Source organism: Gopherus evgoodei, chromosome 19 (genome assembly GCF_007399415.2).
Source record: "Gopherus evgoodei ecotype Sinaloan lineage chromosome 19, rGopEvg1_v1.p, whole genome shotgun sequence".
NCBI lineage: Eukaryota > Metazoa > Chordata > Testudines > Testudinidae > Gopherus > Gopherus evgoodei.
Genome location: NC_044340.1, coordinates 1167037 through 1185634, shown reverse-complemented (window position 1 = coordinate 1185634; position 18598 = coordinate 1167037). Strand labels below are relative to the sequence as shown.

The following is an 18598-nucleotide window of genomic DNA, read 5'->3' as shown; positions in this document are numbered from 1 at the left end:
CTGGGACTGTTCTTAATGTGGTCTTTGAATGCTGAGTGGGGAGGGTTGGCCTGGGAGGACGATCTGCATTGGGGGATGGGAGACTGGCTTTGAGGAAAGATACCTGAGCATAGACTCATAGACTCCAGGACTGGAAGGGACCTCGAGAGGTCATCGAGTCCAGTCCCCTGCCCTCATGGCAGGACCAAATACTGTCTAGACCATCCCTGACAGACATTTATCTAACCTACTCTTAAATATCTCCAGAGATGGAGATTCCACAACTTCCCTAGGCAATCTATTCCAGTGTTTAACTACCCTGACAGTTAGGAACTTTTTCGTAATGTCCAACCTAAATCTCCCTTGCTGCAGTTTAAGCCCATTGCTTCTTGTTCTATCATTGGAGGCTAAGGTGAACAAGTTTTCTCCCTCCTCCTGATGACACCCTTTTAGATACCTGAAAACTGCTATCATGTCCCCTCTCAGTCTTCTCTTTTCCAAACTAAACAAACCCAATTCCTTCAGCCTTCCTTCATAGGTCATGTTCTCAAGACCTTTAATCATTCTTGTTGCTCTTCTCTGGACCCTCTCCAATTTCTCCACATCTTTCTTGAAATGCGGTGCCCAGAACTGGACACAATACTCCAGCTGAGGCCTAACCAGCGCAGAGTAAAGCGGAAGAATGACTTCTCATGTCTTGTTTACAACACACCTGTTAATGCATCCCAGAATCACATTTGCTTTTTTTGCAACAGTATCACACTGTTGACTCATATTTAGCTTGTGGTCTACTATGACCCCTAGATCTCTTTCTGCCATACTCCTTCCTAGACAGTCTCTTCCCGTTCTGTATGTGTGAAACTGATTGTTCCTTCCTAAGTGGAGCACTTTGCATTTATCTTTATTGAACTTCATCCTGTTTACCTCAGACCATTTCTCCAATTTGTCCAGATCATTTTGAATTTTGACCCTGTCCTCCAAAGCAGTTGCAATCCCTCTCAGTTTGGTATCGTCCGCAAACTTAATAAGCATACTTTCTATGCCAACATCTAAATCATTGATGAAGATATTGAACAGAACCGGTCCCAAAACAGACCCCTGCGGAACCCCACTTGTTATACCTTTCCAGCAGGATTGGGAGCCATTAACAACTACTCTCTGAGTACGGTTATCCAGCCAGTTATGCACCCACCTTATAGTAGCCCCATCTAAATTGTACTTTCCTAGTTTATCTATAAGAATATCATGCGAGACTGTATCAAATGCCTTACTAAAGTCTAGGTATATCACATCTACCACTTCTCCCTTATCCACAAGGCTCGTTATCCTATCAAAGAACGCTATCAGTTTAGTTTGACACGATTTGTTCTTTACAAATCCATGCTGGCTATTCCCTATCACCTTACCGCCTTCCAAGTGTTTGCAGATGATTTCTTTAATTACCTGCTCCATTATCTTCCCTGGCACAGAAATTAAACTAACTGGTCTGTAGTTTCCTGGGTTGTTTTTATTTCCCTTTTTATAGATGGGCACTATATTTGCCCCCTTCTAGTCTTCTGGAATCTCCCCCGTCTCCCATGATTTCCCAAAGATAATAGCTAGAGGCTCAGATACCTCTTCTATTAACTCCTTGAGTATTCTAGGATGCATTTCATTAGGCCCTGGTGACTTGCAGGGATCTAACTTTTCTAAGTGATTTTTTACTTGCTCTTTTTTTATTTTATCTTCTAAATCTACCCTCTTCCCGTAAGCATTCACTATATTAGACATTCCTTCAGACTTCTCAGTGAAGACCGAAACAAAGAAGTCATTAAGCATCTCTGCCATTTCCAAGTCTCCCGTTACTGAGCAGTGGGCCTACCCTGTCCTTGGTCTTCCTCTTGCTTCTAATGTATTGATAAAAAGTCTTCTTGTTTCCCTTTATTCCCATAGCTAGTTTGAGTTCATTTTGTGCCTTTGCCTTTCTAATCTTGCCTCTGCATTCCTGTGTTATTTGCCTATATTCATCCTTTGTAATCTGACCTAGTTTCCATTTTTTATATGACGCCTTTTTATTTTGTAGGTCACGCAAGATCTCATGGTTAAGCCAAGGTGGTCTTTTGCCACATTTTCTATCTTTCCTAACCATTGGAATAGCTTGCTTTTGGGCCCTTAATAGCGTCCCTTTGAAAAACTGCCAACTCTCCTCAGTTGTTTTTCCCCTCACTCTTGATTCCCATGGGACCTGTAACGTGAGAACCCAGGAAGGGGTTAGAGGCCAGGTGACACCTGCCTGGGAAGCTGAACAAAGGCTGGGAGAGGAGTCCCTGAGGGGAGGGCGGGAGTTTGCAGGAGGTGTCTGGGGAATGGAGGGAAGCCCAGACAGGGCTCTGATTCCCCAATGGGGCTGTGGTGCCCCTGGGACCCCAAGATGGACCTAATTGGGGAGGATTCTGTTGTCTGTGCCTGCAAGACCTGTCTTGGACTGTGTTTCTGTCGTCTAAATAAACCTTCTGCTTTACTGGCTGGCTGAGAGTCATGGTGAATCGTAGGAAGCCGGGGGTGTAGGTCCTTGTGTCCCCCACACTCGGTGACAATTCTCCTCTTCCTTGTCCCTGGATGCAGAAGGTGGAGACACCCCTGCACATGGCGGCCAGAGCTGGGCACACGGACGTGGCCAAGTACCTGCTGCAGAACAAAGCCAAAGTAAATGCCAAAGCCAAGGTACGTCTGGTGGGGAGGGTCTCCAGCCATCTGGGTCACCTCTCTCCTTCCACCTGCCTGGGTCTGAGCTAGGCTGGGGTTGTGCAATGGCGGGAAATGGTTTATGGGTTCCCCTTGTGGTTCTGGACTTTCCTGGACCAGGAGCTGCCTTTCGCTATGGGGAGCTGCAAATATAGGCAAATATAGGCAGACTCTATGGGTCTCCCCCTTTCCCTGAGGCCAGTCTGGGTATTGGGGGCAATGAGTGCTGGTCTCTCTCCAGAGTGCCATGCAATGCCCCAGTGGCAGGTCTGAGCCCTGAGGGCTGTCACTCGCGGGGAGGGCTCCGGACTCCGACAGGGCACATCTGTCCCCAAAGCAGCTGTTGCTGGCCTGATGGAGACGCCCACCGGGTGAGCAAGAGCTGCCCCGAGCATCACCCCGCCTGCTGCCAAGGCACAGAGCTCTGCTGGGAAGAGGAGATCAGACCTGTGGCCTGTCTGATCTGAGTTGGGCCAGCCCCTGCCAAGCGTGGGAGGGTGGGCTCCCCTCCATGCCCCTGGCTGGTCTGGGAGAGGGCAGTGGGTCCCTCCCTAATTGCTGTCTGCTCCTCTGCCAGGACGACCAGACCCCATTGCACTGCGCCGCACGCATTGGCCACACGAGCATGGTGAAGCTTCTGCTGGAGAACAACGCCAACCCCAACCTGGCCACCACAGCCGGGCACACCCCCCTGCACATCACTGCCCGGGAGGGGCATGTGGACACCTCCCTGGCACTGCTGGACAAGGAGGCCTCGCAGGCCTGCATGACCAAGGTAGGTTGGTGCAGCCTGTGCTCACAGTCCAGGCAGGGGTTTCCGGGCGGTGCTGAGGTGGGACTGGGTCAGGCTGCTGCTGGGGAAGTCTGGGCCATGTGTCTCCTCAGTGCCTTCCCGAGAGGAGAGAGAGGAGGGCTCCCTCACGTCCCGGCTAGTCTCCACCCTGCACCTCAGGTCCCAACCCTGCTGTGCATGGCCCTGACGCTCTGTGTTTCTCCTCAGAAAGGATTTACCCCTCTCCATGTTGCAGCCAAATACGGGAAGGTGGACGTGGCCAGAGTGCTGCTAGAGCATGATGCCCACCCCAATGCAGCAGGGAAGGTGAGTGCCACCCAGCCATGGGAGCCAGGGAGCCGAGGGCCTGGGCTGCGACTGACCTGTCTGTGCTTCCCCCTAGAACGGCCTGACCCCGCTGCACGTGGCTGTCCACCACAATAACCTGGAGATCGTGAGGCTGCTGCTGCCCAAGGGGAGCTCCCCGCACTGCTCGGCCTGGGTAAGGCACTGGCGGGGCTGGGACCAGCGACCTTGGGGCCTTGGGCTGTGTGTGATTGGGAGAAGAACCCACTTGGTCAAGCCCTGTTGTGTGCAGGATTGGCCTCCTCCGGCTGCCCCTGGCCCTTCCACCATGACTGGGCACGGAGCCACTTGGGAGCAAAGCGTACTGAGCAAAGTAATCCTGAACATGCCCTGTCCCTCTGCCAGCCCTGTGGCACCCTCCCCTCCTTCCCCTTTCATCCACAGCCTGCCCAGCCCTCTGCCCCTCCTTCCCCTGCAGCCTGCCCGGCTCCCTGCTCTGCCACTCCCTCCAATGGCTGGAGCTCTTAACTGGCTCTGGGCTCCTAGGCTGGGGGCTGGGAGCCGGCTGCGTGGGAGGATCACCCGCAGACAAGAGCCCTGTGCAGGCCGTCAGCAAGAAATGTGGCCTCCATGGCGAGCGCTGTTAGACGTGCTGCTGTCTGGGAGTTTGGGAAATTGCATGTGGCCTGTGCACATTCCAGGGGAACCGCCAATGTTGGGAACCTCCATGCTGGCAGCCAGTGGGCCAGGCTCGCCCCTGCTATGAACTACTAGCCAGGGCTGGAAGGGGTCCCATACATCCGTCCAGCCACCTCGGAGACAGGGTCATTTCAGAAGCAGTATTATCCGAATGTGCACGCAGCCTCCTGTGCCTGCCTCTCCCACTGCCTGGCCTGCACACCAATACCCTCCTGGCCTGACGGCCCCGCTGACACCCCAGAGAGAGAGGGGTGCTGCACTGAACAGGCTCCCGCTCCGCGCTCACACATGGCAGAGCACAGGACAGCGAGTGGGGGAGGCCCAGTCGGCACCCTGTCACTGGGACACTGGTCAAAGGTTGAGCCAGAAGCAAGCAGGAGCAATAACTGCCAGTTCCTAGGGAGTCCCTGGCTTGCCCCGGTCAGTGTTGGAACAGGTGGTCTCTCAGATCCATGCCCTGCTTTGAACTTCGGCTGCCTGGCTGGGAGACGTTGGCTCCAGCAGAGAGGGAAGCCTCGGGGCCCTGGATACGTGCTGTGGGAAGCAGTCCTGCCACGAGCCCAGCCCACGGGTGGACTGGCTGGGACCTAGCAGGGCCGTTTGCTCCCCAGCATCTGCTGGGTGAGTTACTCTTCTCTCCCTGCAGAACGGCTACACCCCCCTGCACATTGCGGCCAAGCAGAACCAGCTGGAGGTGGCCAGAAGCCTGCTGCAGTATGGGGCCTCTGCTAATGCTGAGTCCATGCAAGGCGTGATGCCTCTGCACCTCGCTGCCCAGGAGGGGCACGCAGACATGGCGGGGCTGCTCATCTCCAAACAGGCCAATGGGAACCTGGGCAACAAGGTGAGCAGAGACGCTGCCCCTTGTGGAGCCAGGGACATGGGCTTTTGCGTGGCAGGCTGGGAACAACTGCTTCGCCAACCTTTCCTGGCACACTGGGAGCCCTCCAGGGTGGGAAGGAGCCAAGGAGGCAGCAAGGGCTAGTGGCTGGAGTGCAGGGCCCCCACGTCCTAATCCCTGAGCTGCCCTGCTGGCCCTGGGTAAGTCCTGCCATCTGGGTACGTTGGGGAGCCCCCTGAGGCAGGGGCAATGGTTGTGCCCAGGGGGACCTGCCTCACTCCTGCCCCAGGGAATCTTTAAAGACGTTGCTGGGGGCGCTGTGTTTGAACTGCGTATTTGGATGCCAAATTCAAACTGACGTTCCCCAGAGCCGCTGTGCCAGCTTCTCTGGGTTACGCTGGAGCTGGGCTCACCGGACACTTGCCTCCAGTGTTGTGCCGCGCTGGATGGCAGTGCCCACGGTCGTGTGTCTGACGTGTTGACAACCGACTCTGCGTTGCGTCACACGGCAGCGCTCCCATGGAGAGGGGGTGCCACGGCCCTGCCCTTCGTAGAGGGGGGGGTGCCACGGCCCTGACCACCATGGGGGCAGGTAGCCCTGCCATAATATGTGATCTGGCTTTTGTTTCAGAGTGGCCTGACTCCTCTGCACCTGGTAGCCCAAGAGGGACATGTGCCAGTCGCGGATGTTCTGATCAGGCATGGCGTCACGGTGGATGCAGCAACCCGGGTAAGGAGGCAGGCACAGGCTCTCAGAGCAGACATGCAGGGGCTTAGCCCCCCAGCCCTGCTCTCTAACTCCTAGTTCCCTGTTCCTGAAAGCCAACAGCAGAAGGTATTTCTCCTTCTGACACTGTCTCCTCGGCTTACCTCTCAGAGCCCCTGCCCCACTGCTCCCCTCCCACCCCAAAGGCTACGCTGATAGGAGAGGGCTCCTGGCACAGTAAGGGGGCGGGGTGCTTGGGCACTCTGCAATGACTGAGCTCTTGGCATGGCGCTACCAGGGCAGAAGGTTGGTGCCAGGAGTGGCTCCAATCTGATGTGCCTGCTGCCCTGTGGGACCCCCAGCCCCATGTGGATAGTGCATCCTGAGTCGGGGTGTGGGGGCTGGTTGGCGTGCGATGATTGTGTGAGACCGGGTCCCTGGTCTGCCTTTCAGATGGGCTACACCCCGCTGCACGTGGCCAGCCATTATGGAAACATCAAGCTGGTGAAATTTTTGCTGCAGCACCAGGCAGATGTCAATGCAAAGACCAAGGTACAGAAAGCCCCCTAACCTTCTTTCTGCCCACCTGCCACGCCTGCCTGCAGTGGGCAGTCATGCCCGCCACCTCTCTACTCTGGAGGATGCCCCCATAGGCTGCAGGAGGGGGCAGGGCACCTGCATTTGGCTCCATCTCATGCCTTGGCCTGGTAGCTGCTGCTTGCAGGGGTCAGGTGGTGGCTGGGCCTAGCACAGAGTATGGCTGACTGAGCCTTCCTGGGCACCCAGTCCCAGCAGCAGGCTCTGCCAGGCACCTCCCCACAGCCCAGCTGCTTTGAGCAGCCCACGTGTTTCTGGCTGGGAGGGGCAGCATGGGAGAAGGTAGAGCAGCCTGGGACCATCCAGCGTGTCTGGGAGAAGGGGCCCAGCCCCCTGTGCCTCTCTGATCCTGGGCACCTGGAGAGGTAGAGAAGTTCCTCTCCCTCTGGGTCGTTGGCTGCTGGGTGTCATGTCCTGGGGGTTGCATTTGCCGTTGTCTTTTGAGATGCTTCATTGATCTGGGGTTAGCCTCAGCCGGTCCTTTCGAATGACCCATTCAAGCTTCAGGCCAGGAGGTGACATTCCCGCCTGTGTCTCTTGTCCTGCCCTAAGAGCAAACAGTCCCCCCGCCCCCCGCCGGGTAACAGGGTAGCTTAGAGGGGAATCTGAGGAACACTCAGGGATCATAAAACCATTGCAACCTGTTGCTTTGTCACAGCTCTCTGCCTCCCTTTGCAGCTAGGGTACACCCCTCTGCATCAGGCCGCGCAGCAGGGTCACACGGATATTGTCACGCTGCTGCTGAAGCACGGGGCCTCCCCCAACGAGGTCAACACGGTGAGTACTCCCGATCCCCAGCACCAGGTGACACCAGCCACAAGGCTGCTCTCTGAGATGTTCCACTCACACTAACCTGGCCCTGTGGCTCATGCCTCCCCTTGCTCACACGTGCTCTCTCTTACACGCATCCTCTCGCTTGCCCCCTCCACTGCCCCTCGCACTCCCACTCTCTGGGATCCTGCCCCCACACCCGGCTAATCCTGCCCCCTCTCTCCATGTGCAGAATGGCACCACGCCTCTGGCCATTGCTAAGCGCCTCGGCTACATCTCTGTCACAGACGTGCTAAAATTAGTTACAGAAGAAACCAGCATCCCGGTGAGTACCTGCCCCTCCCTCACAGCGCTGGGCACTCCCTGCACACGCTCTGGGATGATCCCTGGGTCTGGCCTTGGGGATAGGATCCCATGGGGGGTTGGCTCAGCCAGTGCTGCCCACAGCAGCCCAGGCTGGCGAGGCTCCTGCTGCCGAGTTGTGGTATCAGCTTCCGCCCTGGGTTGGGTCATCAGTGGAGAGGTTTGAACCCCGGACTTGTGAGCCTCTGGGGCGAGCTAAAGGCCCAGCTCCATTCGCTCCAGGCTGGCCCAGCGGGCTGCACTGAGTGGGCTGGGTGTGCCCGGCTAAGGCTCTGGGACCAGCCCAGGACTGACTCTCTCTCTCTCACAGTTGGTCAGTGACAAGCACCGCATGAGTTTCCCTGAGACAGTGGATGAGATCCTGGATGTGTCTGAGGACGAAGGTGAGGGCAGGAGAGCAAAGCTCCAGCTGGCCAGGGAGCCCCCCAGGCTGGGGGCTCTGCCAGGCACAGTGTCTCTGGAGGACAGATAGGAGAAGTGCCAGGCAGAGTCTTGGCAGTGGAAGTAAGGGGAGCTCTGATGGGAGGGGTCTCCCTGAGGGGTACAGTGGGGAGTTCTGATGGGTAGAGTCTCCCTGGAGGTGAAGGGGGGAGCTCTGATGGTCAGGTCTCCCTGCCCAGGCCCAGGGGCTCTCGCCATGGGTGCAGAGCTGCCCACGGCTGAGGATGCCCAGGGAGGGTGGGTGCTGGCAGCACACACCGCTGCTCCCTGTCAGGCCCACCGTCAGGGGTCCCATGTGTAGCACGTTCCCGCTGTGGTGAGCCCTGGTGAGCTGCCCCACAAGCATGGCAGGGGCCGTGCCTGGTATCCGCAGGGCAGTGAGTGTCACATGTGGCTCACACGCCTCTCCCACCTGCTCTTCAACTCTGACTCTTCTTGCTTTGCAGGCTCTGCTCAGGTCACTGCCATGGGTATGGACTGTGTGTGTCACTGTGGCCCCACTTCACCGCCCCATTTCACCCACACACGCTCACTGACCATCCCACTCTGTGGGGCTTCCCATCGGCCCTGGAGCCAGCCTCGGCCCTAACACCATCGCTCCCTGTCTATCTGTGTCTGTGCCCATGCTGCCTTCCTTGTGCTGATTGCATGAATGGGCATTGCCCCCTCCTGCCCGACCCCCACTCCCAGGGGCTCCCAGGCCAGCCAGGGGCAAGCAAAGCCCCAGGCAAGGGGCGCTCGCTGGAGGAAGAGAGAAGCACCTGAGTCTGGGATGTGTGGGAGATGGCCGCCCAGGTTTGCCCAGCAGGGACTGCCCACTGCCAGGCTCCTGATTTCATCTGGGTGCCTGGGTGCCGAGATGTCCCTGGGCTGCCGTGTCTGGGCCCCTTCTGCACCAGGGGACTGGCCTTTCTGACACCAGCACGCTGGGTTTTGTTCCTGGGGGAATCCCATCAGAGTGGGTTGAGCCCCCTGCCCAAGTGTAAATTGGGCTGGTGAGCGGGGAGCATGGGTTTCTCCCATCCCATGCACCACACCCTCGGCAGAGCACTCGGGCTCAGGCCAGACAGGAGAGCACCCATCAGCAGGAAGGGTAAGGATCTGCTGGGAGAAGGGTCGGCAGCTCCCTGGGCAGATCTGACATCAACCACAGCTCATGTCATGCTAACCCGCAGCATGGGCCTCACACCCAGCGACAAGGCAGCCCAACTAGCAGACAGCGTCCCCTGGAGCCAGGCTGGCCAAAAGTGGTGCAGCGACATGGGGGGCTTTGCTGGCTGACACCAGGAGCCAAGGAACAAGCCCTGGTTTGGGGATGGAGACGCCAGCCCATGTGGAGCTGGGCAAAACCAGCTTAGCTCTGCACCAGCCCAGGCCAGGGGTGGGGAGAGGCCCTGACGTCTGGCCCTCTGCTGTTCTGCCCCCGTGGGCTGAGCCGTGTCTTGGTTCCAGGAGAGGAGCTGGCTGACCACAGGCCTGAGAAGCAGGATTCCAGGGAGCAGGTTGAGGAGAAGGAGATAGAGTTTGTCCCCAAGCTGGATCAAGTGTAAGAAGCACTGCACAGCGGTGTGGGGGCAGTGATGGCACAGTGGGGCAGGTGCTGTGGGGCAGAGGTGGCGTGTTGCTGGGAGGGTGCTCTAGGGCAGAGATGGCATGGCAGGGCAGGAGGGTGCGATGGGTGGCCGTGACATGGTGAGGCAGATGTGGTGCTGTGGGGCAGAGGTGGTGTGGTGGGGCAAGCATGGGGCTGTGGGGCAGGTGCTGCGGGGCAGAGGTGGTGTGTTGCTGGGAGGGTGCTCTAGGGCTGAGCAGGCATGGCAGGGCAGGTGGGTGCTGTGGGGTGGCTGTAACATGGTGAGGCAGGTGTGGTGCTGTGGGGCAGAGGTGGTGTGGGGCTTTGGGACAGGAGCTGTGGGGCAGAGGTGGCATGGTGGGGCAAGTGGAGGGATTCAGCTTGCAAGGCCCTTTCTAGCCTGAGCTTTACCTCCCTGCTGCTGTCCCCAGGGTAATGGAGACAACCGTTCCCCCCAAGCCAGTGGCTCACGTGGGGGGTGCTGGGAGCATGGAGACGCCCTCTGCCCAACCAGTGCTCAGCACAGGGCCTGCTCCCCAGAGACAAGGTGGGGTGATGCCAGCACCGAGGAGTGCAGGTCACTCATGGCCTGGTCCTTTGCAAGAGTCGGTGCTCATAGGCCTGGGGGCTGTACAGAGCCTTCTTTCAGGGACACCCCACGCCCGGCGGCTGCTCCAGGGCCTGGGGCCCACAGGGAAATCGTAGCACATGAGGCTGCTTGTGACCGTATCTCTTGTCACCTGCCCAGGGTGGAGTCTCCAGCCATCCCGTGGATCCCCTGCGTCACACCTGAGACCATGGTGGTCAGACGGGAGGATTCTGAGCAGGTGGGTTCTGCCCCACCCAGGGCCAGGGAGTCCAGCTGGCTGCACTGCAGGGTAATTCCCGGCACAGCCAAGGTCAGGCCTGGTCCATTCCAAACGCCTTGTCTAGTGAGAGAACGGCTGGGGACGTGGGGAGCAGGAGCTGCAGAGGAGCTGCCTCCTTCACCTGCCCTGGAGAGAGGGGGCTTGCAGCCACCACACCTCTGCCCTCATGTGGTGCTGGCCATCCAGCTCTTGTGGGGTCTGGCTCAAAGCTGTGCTCTGGGTAGGGGCTTTCCCCAGCCAGCCAGGCCTGGCAGGCCCCCTCTCTCTCGTGTCCCTATTCCCACCCATGCAGAGTGGGTGCCATCCCGAGCTGCATCCCCAGCAATGCCCTGTGGGCAGGCCGGGCCCAGGCTGGGAGGCCAGCTGGGGCAGCTTTAAGGGGCCCCTGGCAGACAGGGGTGCTGTGGCTGTATCTCTGGGTGCGTGCTGAATTCCAGGGGCCTCAGAGGAGGATGGAGCTGAGGCCAGGCCCTCTCTGGCTGGTGGCGAGAGGCAGAGCTGCTGGCAGAGATGAAGGTGCTGAGGTTCCCAGCCACAGGGCCTGCAGGAGTCCAAGGCCACTGCCTCTTGGTTCCTCAGGTTTCCAATATTCAGGCCCTTCCCAAGCTGGCTCTGACCCTTACCAGGTCCCAGTACCAGCCCCTTGGCTGAGGTTTTGTAATGGACCATAATGAGAAGCAACATTTGCTCCCCTCGGCCTTCAGTGGGCCTGGCCCTGTCCTGAACAAGGTCTCAGCTGGCGTGGTAGTGGTGTTGGCCAGCCGTACGGGAGCCAGGGTTTCGCCAGGAGCCCTACCATAGCAAGATGGGAAGGGCAAGCGAGCTGTGTCTAACGAGCTGTTTCCTGTTTGCTCAGCTGTCCAAGGAGTTTGACGAAGACTCCCTAATCCCCAGCAGCCCCGCAACAGAGACCTCAGACAACATCAGCCCTGTGGCCAGCCCCGTGCACACAGGGTGAGTGCCCGGCTCCCATGCGCACCCACATGCCTGGCAGTTGGTGAGTCTCGGTGGGAGACCTGGGTTTGTCTGTCCTTGCAGTTTCCTGGTGAGCTTCATGGTGGACGCCCGTGGTGGCTCCATGAGGGGCAGTCGACACAACGGGCTGCGAGTGATCATCCCCCCCCGAACCTGCGCCGCGCCCACCCGCATCACCTGCCGCCTGGTCAAGCCGCAGAAACTGACAACTCCACCGCCCCTGGCTGAGGAGGAGGGTCTGGCCAGTAGGATCATCACGCTGGGGCCCACTGGCGCCCAGTTCCTGAGGTGAGCGGTGGGGAGGTGTCAGTTCCAGCCAGAGCCCCCATCTCAGCCCCCTGGAGGGAGCTGGGGAGATGACAGCCAGGCCTCTGCTTCACTGTGTTGCAAGCAGTGGCAGAGAGGGGCCTGGCCGTCCGCTGGGGTCAACTGGCACAGCCCCACTGGAGCCACAGCCACTGCCCAGGCCAAGGGTGCCGAACCACCCTGTGGCCAGTGGCACTGCCAGAACCAGTGGCGCTGCGGCTGTTTGCACCAGTTGAGGGTCAGGCCTAGGGATTTTACACATGATCTGTGCCCCGTGTTGAGCTGCCCTGCAGTGACATGAGCACGTGACCTCACGGCACCTGGGTGCAAGCCCCCATTGGTGGTGAGTTCTGCCCTTAGAATCAGCCAGTTATCAAGGTTAACTCCTTGGGCACTGTAAGAGCCTTAACATGAGTCACAGCCCGGTCCCTAGGGCTCTTGTCACCCAAGGGGCCTGCCTTTGTGGCAGATGGTCCCTTACAGCACTAATCACAGCAGTGCAGGTCACTCCCAGTCCCAAGGACCAGCCTCTTACCCCAGATCAGTTGCACCTCGGAGCTCACACCAAAGCCAGTGCTTGTAGCCAGTCCTGTAGTAACTGATGTACAGATTTGTTACCAGGGAAAGGAAACGAGAGGTATTTACAAGGTTAAAGCAGATACACATAGGTACACACAGGGTTCCAGTCTGAAGTTTCAGAAAGTATTAGAAGCTTCTATAATAAGCAAGCTCCGTACATCCTTTAGGGCTACCCAGGCTGAGCAGCTGGGGATCCCTGGAAACCTTGTCTCCAGAGTTCAAGCAGCAGAGAGATCCAGTTCCTTCTTGTGAGAGGTTTTCATTCCCTTCCCCGCCCCCCTTGCTCTGAGTTGAGAAGTCAGCTGCTGGGAGGAATCCACTTCTGTGACTCATGTTCATGGGGGGGAGAACAGAGCTACAAACTCTTTTGTCCTCTTTAGTGTCCCACTTTAGTCCATCTGATATCAATGAGGCTTCCTTGTTGGCCAGGACATAACAGCTCTTGTTGGAGAGCAGCACGTTACACTAGTTAATGTCTCTCTCCTGGTGCTTGGCGATGGCAGAGATGCTTACAGAACAAATGCTCAAATATTACTGTACTGTCTGGGATACAGATGCTATGAGATCTATGCAGGAAGCCACTCACCAGCATTCTTAAAGTCTAAACACATGCTGAGAGGCCTAATGCCCATTTTAACAATACTAACACACAGGTGAGCCGGACAGGTGCCAGCCACGTATTTGTCAGTGTGCAGCAGAGACGTGGGCCCTTGGCATGAGCTGGCACATGGCCTGGCAGCATCATACCCCGTAGGCATGGCCCTGGGAGCCCAGCACACTGACATCAAGTGCTGCAGGCAGGCAGGACCCATTATAATGGGCCAGTAGGATCTGTGGAATCCTTTGCAAGCAGCGAGTCCCGTGACCCCTAGGGGGCATTTGCACCTTTGGGGCGGGGGAAGGCCGAGGATCAGTGTGAAGAGACTTGCCCAAGTCCATAGGATGAGTCCCAAATCACAGATGTCCTGGCTCCCTCTTCTGGGCTTTCCCCACTAGGCTCCCCTGCCCTCCCCCATCTGGACAGCTTGATTCCTTCCTGGCTAGGCCCTGCTGAGTGGCGCTCGGTGCTGTGGCAGTGGCACACCTCAGCCCCAGGCCCCTCTCAGCACCATGCTCTCCTGCAGCCCTGTGATTGTGGAGATCCCACACTTTGCGTCGTATGGGCGGCAGGATCGGGAGCTAGTGGTGCTGCGCAGCGAGAACGGCTCCATCTGGAAGGAGCACCACAGCCGCTACAACGAGAGCTACCTGGACCAGGTGCTCAACGGCATGGACGAAGGTGAGTGCGCTAGGCCGGAGGCAGGCTCCCCATGGGGCAAGGCGGCCCTGCCTGGCTGCAGGGGACAGCCAGGGCAGTAGGCAGAGTGTGCCTGGGCAGGGCTGGCACATGCAGGCAGAGCTGAGGCTTGGTTGGGCAGAGTGTTGACAAGGCTGGCATGGAGCTGGGTGACATGGGGCTGGGCAAAGTGGAGGTGGGGCCAGTGCATGGCTGGGCCCGGCTATCTCACAGTGGGGCTCCCGTTGCAGAGCTGGAGAGCCTGGAGGAGCTGGAGAAGAAGAGGATCTGCCGCATCATCAGCACCGATTTCCCCCTGTACTTCGTGGTTATGTCCCGTATCTGCCAGGACCGCGACCTGATTGGCCCTGATGGGGGGTGTTTGAAGAGTACACTGGTTCCCATGGTGCAGGCCACCTTCCCAGAGACAGCCGTCACCAAGGGAGTCAAACTGGCTCTGCAGGTACCGGGTGTCCCTATCCCTGGGAACGGACAGAGGGACGGGGCCTGGGCCGGCTGTGCAGGTACCGGGTGTCCCTGCCCCTGTGGTGAATGGGCAGGCAAAGAAGAGGCGGGCTTTTCCAAGGCAGCGGGCTGGTTCCAGACCAGCCGTGCTGGGCAGCAGTTACTCCATCGTCTCCCAGGACAAGGAGTGCCAGCCGGCGACTGGTTCCGAGCTGGGGTTGGGGGAGCTGACCCTCATGGCCTTGCCTGTTCTGTCCCACAGGCTCAGCCCGTGCCAGATGAGCTGGTGACGAAGCTGCTGGGGAACCAGGCGACCTTCAGTCCCATCGTCACCGTGGAGCCGCGCCGCAGGAAGTTCCACCGGCCCATCGGGCTCCGCATTCCACTCCCACCCTCCTGGAAGGACAATCCCCGGGACAGTGGGGAGGGCGACACCACCAGCCTGCGCCTGCTCTGCAGTGTTATCGGTGAGAGCACCTGCCTCGCCCTCCTGCAGCTGTCATGCTGGAGCTCCTTCCCCTGGCACTGCTCCCACACCCACACCCAGGCTCCTTCTCCTCCCTTTCCCCTCTGCACAGTTCCCTGGGGTCCTTCCCCCTTTCCCCCTGCACAGCTCCCTGCTGCGTGGGGTCCTTCCCTCCTGCACTGTTCCCTGCTGCGCTGGGTCCTTCCCCCCTGCACGGCTCCCTGCTCCCTGGGGTCCTTCCCCCTTTCCCCCTGCACAGCTCCCTGCTGCGTGGGGTCCTTCCCTCCTGCACTGTTCCCTGCTGCGCTGGGTCCTTCCCCCCTGCACGGCTCCCTGGGGTCCTTCCCCCTTCCCCCCTGCACGGCTCCCTGCGGTCCTTCTCCCTTCCTGACTCCCTGCTCCACAGGGTCCCTCCCCCTCCCCGTGCTCTCCCCTGCTTTGCTGCAAATGAGATTTACTCTTTGTCACGGAGTCCCCGGGTGATGCTCTGGAACTGCTCCCCACAAGCCAGGCAGGACTTTGGGGAGCCTCCTCTCCCTTGGAGCAGACTTGTTCAGGGCAAGAAGCTCACACAGCTTCACCTCCTGGGTCTCTCCTTGGAGCATTCAGCATCCTCCGCCCCTCCATGCACTTCCCACAGCGAGTCCGCCCCAGCGGGGTCCTGGGAAAGCCACCGGGTCCTGCACCCCCACTTCGCAGTCAGACGTGACTCTCAGCCAGCCAGTAAAACAGAGGTTTATTCGATGACATGAACAGGGTCTAAAACAGAGCTTGTAGATACAGTGAACCAGACCCCTCGGCCGGGTCCATTCTAGGGGTCAGTGAGCCAGACCCCATGTCTGTACTTCACTCCTCGTCCCCAGCCAGCTCCAGACTAACAATCCCCCCCCCAGCCCCTCCTTCTCTGCTCAGTTCCTTTCCCGGGCCAGGAAGTCACCTGATCTCTTTGTCTCCAACACCTTCAGTTGGCACCTTTGCAGGGGAGGGGCCCAGGCCATCAGTTGCCAGGAGACTAGAGTGTCAGGCATTTAGGTGCACTGGCCCTTTGCTCTGCCAGATACTTAAGAACTGCCATGGGGACACTGAGGCACCAACACAGTATTCAGAGAAAACGTTAAGAACATTCAGTCTTCCCCTGCTGGGTGGGGGTTGGGGGGTGGAAGCCGGTGTCTCCAGGGCTGTGGGGTCTCTGTGCAGACAGGCGGCTCTGGCAGTGGCTTGGTGGGGGTGGTAAGGGGAAGGTGCTGAGGGGGTGGGATGGAGCTAAAGGAGCTGGGGGCAGGCAGACAAGGGGTGCATCCTGGGCAGTAAGGGTGCTTGGGGGCAGATCGCAGTAGAGTAGGGGGCAGATCACAGGGCACTAGGGGGTCATATTCTGGTTGATGAGGGAGCCAGGGGGCGGAGTCTGGGGGATGGAGGGGGCCTGTGGAGGATCCCGGGGGACAAGGGGGTGGATCCTGAGTGGTGAGGGAGCAGAGGGTCAGATCCCAGGGGATGAAGTAGCCAGGGGCAGATTGCAAGCATCAAGGGGGTCAGCGGGTGGATCTCGGGGGTGGACAGGGGCAGATCACAAGCTGTAAAGGGGCCAGGGGCAGATTCTGCTGGCTGGGACGGTGTGTCAGGCCCTGTTGTGTTGTTACAGGAGGCACAGGCCAAGCGCAGTGGGAGGATATCACAGGAACCACAAAGCTGGTCTATGCCAACGAGTGTGCCAACTTCACCACCAACGTGTCTGCCAGGTGAGTGACGGGTGCGCGGTGCCTCGTGTGGCCTGGGGCTGGTGACTCAGCTGGTGCTCTGGGGTGTGTGGAGCTTGACCAGAGAGAGCGGGCCATCCAGGGGCCGGGTGTAACGATGCGGTTCTGGCGGGACCCAACTGAAAGTGCCAGTTCAGTACAAATCGCTTAAAACAGGGCAGTTACAGCCCAAGGCTGGGGTTTTTCCATCTCTAAGGCAAACCAAACCAGCCAGCCAAAGAGGACTTTGGTTTCACTCCACTGGCTAACCACAAGTCACACAAAGCAATACCCTTAGACACTCCAGTCTCCCAATATCACCACCAGTCCCACTCGTCCTGGGGATGAATGGTTATGAAAACCAACACCCCAATAAAAGAAAAAGGTTCTCTTGATCCCAAAGAATCAAGCCCCAGACCCAGGTCAATATACAAATTAGATCTTACCCACAAATCACGCTGTTGTCAATCCTTTAGAATCAAAAATCTAAAGGTTTATTCATAAAAGGAAAAAGATATAGATGAGAGCTAGAATTGATTAAATGGAATCAATTACATACAGTAATGGCAAAGTTCTTAGTTCAGGCTTGTAGCAATGACGGAGTAAACTGCAAGTTCAAATCAAGTCTCTGGAGTACATCCCCCGCTGGGACGGGTCGTTCAGTCCTTTGTGTAGAGCTTCAGTTTGTAGCAAAGTCCCTCCAGAAGTAAGAAGCGGGATTGAAGACCAGATGGAGATGAGGCATCAGCCTTTTATAGCCTTTTCCAGCTGTAACAACCTCTTTGTTCTTACTGTGGAAAATTACAGCAAAATGGAGTCTGGAGTCACATGGACAAGTCCCTGCACACTTTGCTGAGTTACAAGGCCTATCTGCCTCCTCTCAATGGGTCAGTTGTATAGCTGATGGTCCTTAATGGGCCATCAAGCAGGCTAGGCAGAGCTAACACCCACTTGTCTGGGTTGTTACCCAGAAGCACAGCACAAGTTTGAAATACAGACAGGATAGAGCCAATATTCATAACTTCAACTAAAAAATGACACATGCATACAGACAGCATAATCATAACCAGCAACCCATAACCTGGTCTTAGACAGGTTATACGACCCCCTTTACATAAGATTTGATGCCACTACAGGACCTTGGTTGCAACCATGTTCTATATGGTCCCAGATTATATCAATAACGTCACAGCGGGTCACAGAGCAAGGCTGAGGCCCAGGTGATTCAGTGACTCGGCCACAGTCCCAGAGCTGGGACCTGAACCCAGCACTCCTGAGTCCCAGCTCTTGCTGCCCGAAGGGAAAAGTGCCAGCATTTCCCAGGGTTCCCCCAGGCTGTGAACCCAGGACCTCTGGCACCTCAAGTCCCTGAACCACCAAGCCCTGGTGGCATCTGAACAAAAGCTCCCACGTGCCTAGGCGACTGCAAGCCTCGCATGCTTGTATTATCACATATGTGCAAACGTAGGCCTGTCCGGTCTTCGTGAACGCAGCGACGTCCAGCAGGGGGCGCACCGGCCAAAGGCAGGGCCCGAGCAGTTCCCCAGGGTGAGTCTGCTCTGGACTGCGAGTGAGCAGAGAGCCCGCGCAGTCGTGCTGGAGGGTTGCCTTGGAGTTCATTTTATTTTATGGGGTTCGCTCATCTTTCTGTTCTCTTCCTTTGTTGCTCTCTCGTGACCGTCCAGTGCCTGGCGTGCCTAGCGTGCCGTGCACTGCAATGCTGGTCTGGTGCCCCGGGATGGCCCGGAATAGCTGACATCTTTGTTCTTGGGATGTGGTTTATGGGAAGCCAGCCAGGGCCTCTGGTGTTCAGTGCTGGGGGAGGCCTGGCCTGGGCATGTCAGGCTCTAGGGGCCCCTGGCTGGACCGTAACGACCAGCTTGGGGCTCGTGCCCTGCAGGTTCTGGCTGGCGGATTGCCCGCGCACAGCCGAGGCCGTCCATTTTGCCACCGTGCTGTACGAGGAGCTGAAGGCCGTGCCCTACATGGCCAAGTTTGTGGTGTTTGCCAAGATGAACAATGCACGGGAGGGGCGACTGCGCTGCTACTGCATGACCGACGACAAGATGGACAAGACCCTGGAGCAGCACGAGAACTTCCGTGAAGTGGCCCGCAGCAGGGACATCGAGGTAGCTCCCCTCCTCCCGCCTGGTG

At 58.1% G+C, this 18598-nt stretch overlaps 1 protein-coding gene across 17 annotated transcripts in view; it reads left to right on the top strand.

Annotated features, from left to right (window-relative positions):
• Window positions 1–18598, top strand: part of ANK1 (ankyrin 1) — a 79705-nt gene that overhangs the window by 40513 nt on the left and 20594 nt on the right. For 9 of the 17 annotated variants that reach the window (XM_030538550.1, XM_030538554.1, XM_030538556.1 and 6 more), the window contains exons 13-31: window positions 2584–2682; window positions 3281–3478; window positions 3708–3802; window positions 3879–3977; window positions 5127–5324; window positions 5953–6051; window positions 6481–6579; window positions 7303–7401; window positions 7628–7720; window positions 8069–8141; window positions 8646–8669; window positions 9652–9745; window positions 10521–10599; window positions 11498–11595; window positions 11680–11904; window positions 13626–13780; window positions 14029–14709; window positions 16351–16447; window positions 18345–18573. In XM_030538550.1, the coding sequence (XP_030394410.1) occupies window positions 2584–2682; window positions 3281–3478; window positions 3708–3802; window positions 3879–3977; window positions 5127–5324; window positions 5953–6051; window positions 6481–6579; window positions 7303–7401; window positions 7628–7720; window positions 8069–8141; window positions 8646–8669; window positions 9652–9745; window positions 10521–10599; window positions 11498–11595; window positions 11680–11904; window positions 13626–13780; window positions 14029–14709; window positions 16351–16447; window positions 18345–18573 (2834 nt within the window). Of the gene's footprint in view, window positions 1–2583; window positions 2683–3280; window positions 3479–3703; window positions 3803–3878; window positions 3978–5126; window positions 5325–5952; window positions 6052–6480; window positions 6580–7302; window positions 7402–7627; window positions 7721–8068; window positions 8142–8645; window positions 8670–9651; window positions 9746–10520; window positions 10600–11497; window positions 11596–11679; window positions 11905–13625; window positions 13781–14028; window positions 14710–16350; window positions 16448–18344; window positions 18574–18598 lie in introns of all 17 variants that reach the window. The other 8 variants (XM_030538558.1, XM_030538559.1, XM_030538562.1 and 5 more) reach the window with 5 other exon arrangements.